At 35.3% G+C, this 9,630-nt stretch overlaps 1 protein-coding gene across 1 annotated transcript; it reads right to left on the reverse strand.

Moving 5' to 3' along the window:
* Positions 1 to 8,577: 8,577 nt before the first annotated feature.
* LOC131604194 (uncharacterized) lies at positions 8,578 to 9,354 on the reverse strand. The gene is made up of 2 exons (XM_058876653.1): positions 9,134 to 9,354; positions 8,578 to 8,857 (listed from the first exon to the last, which is right to left on the reverse strand). Exons 1-2 carry the CDS (start codon positions 9,352 to 9,354, stop codon positions 8,578 to 8,580), a joined length of 501 nt encoding a protein of 166 aa, XP_058732636.1.
* Positions 9,355 to 9,630: the final 276 nt, after the last annotated feature.

Genomic DNA, 9,630 nt, shown 5'->3' on the forward strand with positions numbered 1-9,630 from the left:
ATCCACCAGATCTCGACAAACTGAGAGTATTTGGCTGCGTAGCCTATGCTCACATTAGGCAAGACAAGGTCGAACCTAGAGCTCTAAAATGCATGTTCATGGGATACCCTGAAGGAGTCAAAGCTTATAGGCTATGGTGCCTAGAGCCAGGTCACAGGAGGTGTATCACCAGTCGAGATGTAGTTTTCAATGAAGCTGAAATGGCTTTTAAGAAAACTGATGATGTTGGTCGAAGTACAGAAACATCTGACGAAGAGCTGGAACAGGTAGAAATTCCTGTTGAGGTGGAGCATGTTGATGCTGAATTGCATATCCCAGATGAAGTCGAAGAAGAAGCAGAAGATGCTGAAGTTGAGGAAACTGACGATGACTACCTATTGTCGAGAGATAGGTCGAGAAGAGTCATCAAGCCACCTCAGAGACTTGGATATGCAGATCTTATAGCTTATGCCTTAATCTCTGCAAGTGAGGTTCTAGACGAAGAACCTAGAGACTATAAGGAAGTTATGAGGAGTCGAAATAAGACTGAATGGCTGAAGGCCATGGATGATGAGATAAAATCTCTTCATGATAATCATACCTGGGAACTGATCAAGAAACCTGCTGGGGCAAGGTTAGTCAGCTGTAAATGGATTTTCAAAGTTAAGGAAGGAATTGAAGGAGTGACGTCGAAAAGATACAAGGCAAGGTTAGTTGCAAGGGGTTTCACTCAGAAAGAAGGTGTCGACTTCAATGATGTGTTTTCTCCTGTTGTGAAGCATAGGTCCATTCGAATGTTGCTTGCCATGGTGGCACAGTTCGATCTTGAACTGGAACAGATGGATGTGAAGACTGCGTTCTTGTATGGTGATCTAGATGAAATGATCCTGATGAGGCAACCTGAAGGGTATGTCGAAAAGGGGAAGGAAGATTATGTGTGCAAGTTAAAGAGATCTTTGTATGGGCTGAAACAATCTCCTCGACAGTGGAATAGGAGATTCGACAAGTTCATGGCACGCATAAGTTTCATTAGAAGTCAGTTCGACCACTGCGTTTACTTCAGATTTCGACCTGGTAATTCATTTGTTATTTTGTTGCTTTATGTGGATGATATTCTCATAGCAAGCAACAGTGTCGAAGATGTGATGAGGGTGAAGGCTGAACTCAATAAGGAGTTCGATATGAAGGATTTGGGAGCTGCTTCCAGGATTCTTGGAATTGACATTCGAAGAGATAGAAAGAAGTCGAAGTTATGCATATCTCAAGAGGCATATCTACGGAAGATTCTTGAAAAGTTTGGTAAGTCGAATTCGAAGCCAGTTGTGACTCCAACAAACCCTCAATTCAAGCTGAGTATTGATCAGTGTCCCAGTACTGATGTCGAAAGAGCCTATATGAATAGCATTCCGTATGCTAATATAGTTGGTTCTTTGATGTATGCTATGGTCTGTACTAGACCCGACATAGCATACGCAGTAAGTCTTGTAAGCAGGTACATGGCGAATCTTGGAAAGGCTCACTGGCAAGCATTGAAGTGGATTTTAAGGTACATAAATGGGTCTCTGAATAGAGTCCTAATTTATGGTGGAGCCTTGGGTGAAGATAGTAAAGCAGTAATAAAAGGATATGTCGACTCTGATTATGCAGGTTGTATGGATTCCAGAAAATCTATTTCTGGATATGTTTTCACTATGTTTGGCACTGCAATTAGTTGGAAAGCAACACTTCAGAAGGTTGTTGCTCTATCAACCACTGAAGCGGAGTATATTGCCCTAACTGAAGCTGTGAAAGAAGCATTGTGGCTTGAAGGTTTTGCGAAGGAGCTGAAACTTCAAGGTCGAGGTATCACTGTTAAATGTGATAGTCAAAGTGCAATACACCTGTCAAAGAATTCAGCCTATCATGAGCGAACTAAGCACATTGATGTGAGGCTGCATTTCGTCAGAGGAGTAATCGAGCGTGGAGAAGTCCAAGTGCTGAAGGTTTCGACTGAAGACAATGCTGCTGATATGATCACCAAGACATTGCCGAGTTGCAAGTTTTTCCACTGTATGCAGTTGATAAAGCTGCATGAAGAAAGCTAGTCTGTTCCTTGACGTTGTAGAGTTAGGTCCAAGGTGGAGATTTGTGAGATATTGGATCGAACTCTAGTATTGTCGAAGGGTAGCTTCTTGGTTCGACAGTTCGACAGAGTTAAGCATGAAGTCGAAGGATTGTTCACATGCTGGTGTCGAAGTGTGCATGCTGTAGTCGAAGATGGGTCTAGCATGCAGATGTCGAAGATGCTAGGGTTGTTAGCATGTTAAATTAGGTTTTAGTGTTTAAACCCTATTTTGTTAAGTTAGCTTGTTTATTAAGTTGGCTTGTGTAATGGGCCTTGCTGAAAAAGCCCATTAGTTAGTATGTTAGTCTTTATTATAAATAGCATACTAGTCTCTCATCATTGCTAAGCTGCAAATCCTAATTTAGGGTGAGAGAGGTTATTTGTTATTCTTGTAAACTTGTAATCTTGTTTTAAGAGAAAGTGAAAGAATAGCAGTTATAACCAATTCTTGTGTTCCTCTTCTTCCTTGTCCTTTATTCTTCCTTGTTTTATACTTTGTTCTTGGCATTGAATTCACAACAGTTTAGATTCTTTTTATGCACGCCATCTAACACTTGTTGAGTAGCCATCCGTTGCAATTGTGATTAATCTGAAAAAACTCATATTCATATCATAGACTAACATCATTGGTATGGGTACTATTAGTAACTCCTCTATCTCTATTAATAATGCTTTGTTAGTAGATGGACTAAAACATAACCTACTTAACATAAGTCAATTTTGTGACAGTGGTTATGAAGTAGTGTTTAATAAGAACATCTGTACAATCATTAATGATGTTGACAATTCCATAGTGTTCAAAGGAAAGAGGAAATGCAGTGTTTAAGTAATTAACTTCTGTAAATTGGCTGATCAGAATGTACTTTGTCTTATATTAGTGATTGATGAAAAATGACTTTGGCATAGAAAGTTAGGTCATGTTAATTAGAGATAAATCTCTAAGCTTAACAAGTTAAAACTTGTTAATGGTTTGTCATGCATTAATTATCAGTCATATGCTCTTTATGGAGCATGCAAAGTAGAAAAAATCATTAAAACCTCTTTTAAACAAAAAAATTGTCTCTACCTCCAGACCCTTAGAGCTGATTCACATTGATTTATTTGGTCCTGTTAGTATTACATCAATCAATGGGAAGAAATATGGACTAGTGATAATTAATGACTACAACAGAAGGACTAGAGTTAAATTCCTTAGATCCAAAGACGAGTCTTATGGTGTGTTCAACATCTTCTGCATACAAGTTCAGAAGGGTGAGAAAGATCGAGTTTCATGAAGATTGGGTTGATAGTAATGGAAGAGTGAAATACAACCTGACTGAGTTGAAGATTGATGAAGATGTGACGGTCATGTGGAAATCATTTCGCCGTAGGATAACTAATGGGCCGATCAAGTTTGGTGCCCAAATTTCAAGATCTGTCGACGACATAATCAAGATGCTGAAAAGTCCAGAATCATCTGGTAGTACCTGGGTTTTCATGTTTTGTTATTTTGAACATGTGTTTGTTGTGCTATTTTATTTAATGTTCATCTTTCGAATCGAAACATGTAATCGCCAAAATATTATGCAATAAAAATAATAGTGATAAGTATTCTGATATGCAAAACATACAAAAATATACACATACGAAATCAAAATTTTGAATAGCCTCCCACGAGCTATGTGTGCAAGTCAAGCTAATATTGTGAACCTGCTCATCAGCAACAACAACCTGCATAGCCGCAACATGTACCTTCTCATCAGCAATAGGAACTTGCTCAACTACAATAGGTACCTCCTCCACATAACCATGAACTTGCTCAGCCTCAATAGATACCTCCTTGACAGTAATAGGAACATGTACCTCTTTCACAATAATAGGAATCGACTCAGCCTCCACAAGAGCATGCTCCTCCACCACAGTAAAAACCGCGGAACTGCCCTTGTGCCTGCTCAACCATCTGTTTTCAGTGAGAACAGGTCAGAGCATGTCGTCCAACCCGTAGCTTGGAAGTCTCTGCCTCAATAGTTCTAGCGGCAGTTGCCGCTCTATCACTGGTCCTGTCGGCAATGGTATTTTCATTTTCTCTGGTCCTCACTGGAAAAGAATTAGTGAAAAACAAAATAAAAAATTTCAACTATTGCAATTTTTGGAATTTTGGAAAAAAAAATTGAACTACCGAAAATTTTAGAATTTTCGGTAAGATCTATTGGAAATTTTTGGAAATTCTAAAGTTTTAGGGAAATTTTGAAATTTCCAGTATTTTACTATTTTTTTTCAAAGAATTTCTGGTACAGAGGTGAAATTTCTAGTATCCTACTTATTATTTTCAAAATAAAATTGATAAGCAGTTGAAATTTTCGATATCGTCTAAGATTTTTCAAAATTTTCGGTTTTCAAATATGAATTTATAAAATGATGGGAAATTTTGAGTAGGTTATAATGCACTTTTGTTGAATTTGGAGAGTATCAAATGTATCTTATGGGTGACATTAAAATCCTCCAAACTACAATTTTATTACTTGTTGCGAGCCCATGATCACTGAGCCCAAATATTGGGTTGCTCGGTTTTTATTAACTTAATTAGAAATGCTGTTATTCATATTACTACTACTTTTATTCGTGAATTCATTTGTTTCAATTAAAAAATTAATTTAAAATATTTTGAATATTATGGAGGTGTTTGTTTCAAGAGTTTATAAATGATTTTCCAAATAAACTACTCGAAAATAAAAAGAAAATTTTAATTTTTTAATATATTTTAAAAAATATTTGACATATAATTTGATATTTCTAATAAAAGAATTATTAGACATACATTTTTTTTTAAAAAAAAACTTATATAAAATTTTATTGGAATACACATTTCACCTTCTCACGTGAAAATAAAACTATGAAAATATGGAAGTTATTTCATTTATAGGAACCTTTATAAGTAAGATTATTTATCCCAACTTTGTAATATAATCAGATGTAATTGTTAGACTTGAAATAATGTTGTAACAAGGTTCATAATCAAAGATAAATGAACCAATGTTGTAATAATTAGTATTATTTAATTCAATTATTCATAAAAAGTTAATAACAAAATTAATAATGTATTAGAAAAATTCTTTAAAAAATTTATTAGAGAAATCAGAGTTTGAGAAGAAATTGAGAGATTTTTTTTTTTTTAATTTTTGGGTTTGAATAAAAAATCTAATGTAAAAATTAACTAGCTAGGCACCCCACACTTATACACTCGATACTCGATGATGGTGCTATTATTTTTTTTATATTTATCAGAAATTTCAAAAAAATATAGGATTTTTTTGGAAAAAATTATTGAAAAGTTCAGTAGTGTAATTTTCAAAATTTTTTTTTACCCTACCGAAAATTTAAAATTTTTGATAATTCACACAAGTTTCCAATATATTTTGAAATTTTTCGATAGTAAATATATATTTTTTAAATTATATAAAAAATTTATAAATAAACAACCGCAAATTTTGTTTTTGGCCACCCTCAAATTTGTTCATAAATATTTTTGAAAGAATGAAAAGTAAAAAATGCCACGTAAAATTAAACATTAAAAAAGTGAAATACATAACTACATATATTTAAAATGGTTCCTAGGAAAAAGGGGTCCTAGTAATCCAGAGCTCGTGCCGAGAGGTACAGGCACTAGCCAAGCATTGTTCTCACCTAAAAATCGAACCCGGTATTTCTCGGATTACGTCCTTAGCAGAAGCTCCTTTATCACTAGAGCCCAAGTGCTTGGTTGAGATCAAAATATATTTTAGCCATTGGTTAATTAAATCATATTAGGTTAATTCTTGTAATAATTAAATACTATTGAAAACCTGTTAGACAATTCAATTGGTTACTAAACATGATAATGTCTTAAATCTTGTTTGGTTTTGTTATTATTTATGAAAACGAAAGCATGTGAGTTAAAGCGGGAAGGGATGATGATTATTAATTTATTATAGAGATGGTATATTATTTTATTATTACTACTATTAATATCAATTTAAGTTAAAGTGCCATCCCTAGTTGTAAAACAAAATATTATAGTAAAGAAAAAATATATTATAGTACGGACTTGTAATATTTAACAGAGTTGGTAACATGATTTATAATGACATATTGGCAGCATGTTCTGTCAGTAACGCGTATATATGTTTTTTCGATGATAACTTTGAACAGATTCTTCTCCGCGTCATGACTCATGCATAATAGAAATTCAACCAAAAAAAAGTGCATGAGGCATTTATGATGAGAAGAGAATGAGAGAGAGAATGAAAAGTATTGAATTAGGTTTATATTAAAGATATAAAAACTGAATTACAATATGTGTATATATACAAACATGTGATTTCTATATTAACTAACTAATATAACAAATCATAACTAATTTGGATTTGAGCTACGTAATTTGGATTATATTCTCAACATATCCTCTTATAATCCAAGTTACTAAATACATGCTAAACATAATCGATCTGAACTATTCATAATTTCTTTCTCAAAGTTAGGGATTTGTCGATCTTCAATCCTTTGGTGAAAATGTTGGCCAATTGTGCTTCACTCGAGCAATGTCTCACTTTAATTTCACAGTGGTTTACCTTCTCCCTCAGGCAATAAAACACAACCTTTGCAAGATTAATGACTGACTTGTTATCATACAATTTATTTGAACAAAGTTACATTGACTTTGTCCCTCTCTCCATGTTTCTCTAGTCTCAAATTTGATTTGATAGGTGAGGATGCAGGATTCAAATCATCCATCCTGAATCTCTCGAGTATCTCTTTGACATACTTTCATTGATGCAACATCATACCTTTCTTAGTAATTTGAAATTCCATACCTAAGAAATACGACAAGTTTCCCATATCCGACATTTCAAATTCTTTCATCATCAGCTCTTTAAACTTCGACAAGTTCTCCACGATATTTCCAATTACTAGCAAGCCATCGACATATAAGCAAACAATGGTTATATCTTGTACCATGACCTGCACATAGACGCCATATAAGATTTTCATTTTATGATTCCCAATTCGACTAAGTATGAATCAATCTTCTTGTTCCATGTCATAGGTGCATGTTTGAAACCATAGAGTGCTTTGTACAACTTGTATACTTTCCTTGCTTCCTTCTGTATCACAAACCAAGAAGGTTGTGTGACATATACATCTTCATCTAAAGGACCATTCAAAAGTATTGATTTCAAATCTAAGTGAAATGTTGACCAGCCTTGCCTGCATGCCAAGACTACCACCAAAATCTGACCGTTTTCAATCTTGCTAATGATGCATATACTTCAGAGTAGTCAATTCATGCTCTCTGAAGAAATCCCCGACCTACTAATATTTCCTTATGTTCTATCAATCCATCAACATTGTGCTTCATCTAGAACACTCACTTCACTTTGATAACGTTTTTGCGTGATGGCAATTCGACTAGCTTCCATGTGTAATTTCTTTCGATCGCTTATAACTCTTTGAGCATAGATAACTTCCACAGTTTATTCTTTAAAGCCTTGCTATAGTTGATTGGTTCAACACTTGTAAGTAAATCAAAATGAACCAATTCTCCATCTGGTATGACTTTATCATCACCCACCACTTCACAAACTTGAAGCCTTATGAGGTGAAATCTCGTTCTTTGAGGTCTTTGGCTTGTGCTAGCCATACTCTCTCTATTATTTGCTTCGACTTCGACTGTCGTTGGAGTGCCATTAACTAGAATTTCTTCGTGCTCGTTACTTTTTTCATCAACGCCATAACTCATCAATGGCTTGTTAGTTAGATCACCAGAATGCCAATCCCAGGAATAATTCCCATGAATCACAATGTCTCGACTCATCAAGTCCTTATCATTGATTGGATTGAATAACATGTAGGCTCCAATTTTGTTATGTCCTATCAGAATCATATATTCACTTTTATCATCAAGCTTCCTTCATCTGCATCAAGAACACACCTTTAAAAAATGGAGTCAAACACCTTCAGATGATTCACCGATGGTCGTTTGCCACTCCATACTTATTCAGGAACCTTGTTCTTCAGCTTCTTGGTAGGGCGGCTGTTCAGAATATAAGCAACTGTGGCGAGAGCTTCATCCCGTAAGGATTTTGGCAGATTTTTCTGCTTCAGCATGCATCTTGCCGTATACAATATGGTCATATTTCTTCGTTATGATATTTCATTATGTTGAGGCGTGTAAGGAGCAGTTACCTAATGATTAATACCATGTTTTGTATAGAATTCTTTAAACATCTTTGATGTATATCCGTCCCCTCCATCTGTTCGCAGAACTTTGATATTCTTTTCACTTTGGTTTTTAACAAGTATTTTGAATCTCTTGAAGATTGCAGATACTTCGTCTTTATGCTTGATCACATAGATAAAAGGCTTTCGTCTATACTCATCGACAGACGAGAAAAAAATACATGTTTCCACCAATGGTATGATTCTCGAACGGGCCACATACATTTGAATGAATGGTCCAACACTTTTCAAATTGCATTTCATTCCATGTACATGAAGCACATGTTGTCAGTACCTTCTGCTTGCAACGAGCTATTATCTGCAAGTTTGACCTTGTTATTTTTTGACTCGTCGAAATATGCTAACCACATTTTTCTATCATTTATGTGATTTGAGTAGCTTGTGTCGAGGAACCAGATCTTGGAGTTGACATGCTCATCTGCTACTGCAGCCACTACCACCATATCTTCATAATCATCTGAATCTTGACGTGCAGGGTTTTCTCCTTCATCCTTGCCTTTTGTCGCTCCATTGTCTTTCCTATACCAATAATTCTTGGCCAAGTGACCCCACTTTTCAGAGTTATAACACTACACACCTTTCTTGTCTTTCTGTAATAAGATTCTTTCTCCTCTTTTCGAGGATTTTGAAACCTTATAATCTACTTTATGCTTTTGAGGATTCACCCAAGACTTATTGTTGTGAGTCTTGTCTCTTTTTCATTTGAACTTGTTTGAACCATCATGCATCTTCCATGTCTGCGCCTATAGTGTTTGTATTAAATCTTGGACCCTTTTCCTCTAAACAATCAGTAACTCATGTGCCTCCAACGAACCAACCAAATCTTTTAGTTTTATGGTTTCAAGATTGTTGGATTCTTGAATAGCTACAATAACATGATCAAAATGAAAGGTTAATGTATGCATTACCTTCTGAACTATCATCTTATCAGTTATGACTTCACCACAGCCTTTCATGAGATGGACAAGATTCTGCACCTTCACGAAATAGCTTGCGATCTTTTCATCTTCTCCCATATGGAGTAATTCATACTGCCTTCATAGCGCCTGCAATTTGACAGCTTTCACCTTCTCACCTATTTCGTAACACTTGATAAAAATATCACATGCTTCCTTCACCATTTCAGTATGAGAAATTCAATCAACGTTTTCCGCGTGTACCGCCGTTTGAATAAAAAAAATTGCCCTGCAATCCTTCTTTTGGCATCCTTGTGGACGGTTCTCTGGGGTTTGGTTGCATTCTGAGCGAGTGTGGGAATGACATTAGTAACCACTTCTAGGGTTTAATACAAT

The sequence above is a fragment of the Vicia villosa genome, linkage group LG5 (assembly GCF_029867415.1).
Source record: "Vicia villosa cultivar HV-30 ecotype Madison, WI linkage group LG5, Vvil1.0, whole genome shotgun sequence".
Classification (NCBI taxonomy): domain Eukaryota; kingdom Viridiplantae; phylum Streptophyta; class Magnoliopsida; order Fabales; family Fabaceae; genus Vicia; species Vicia villosa.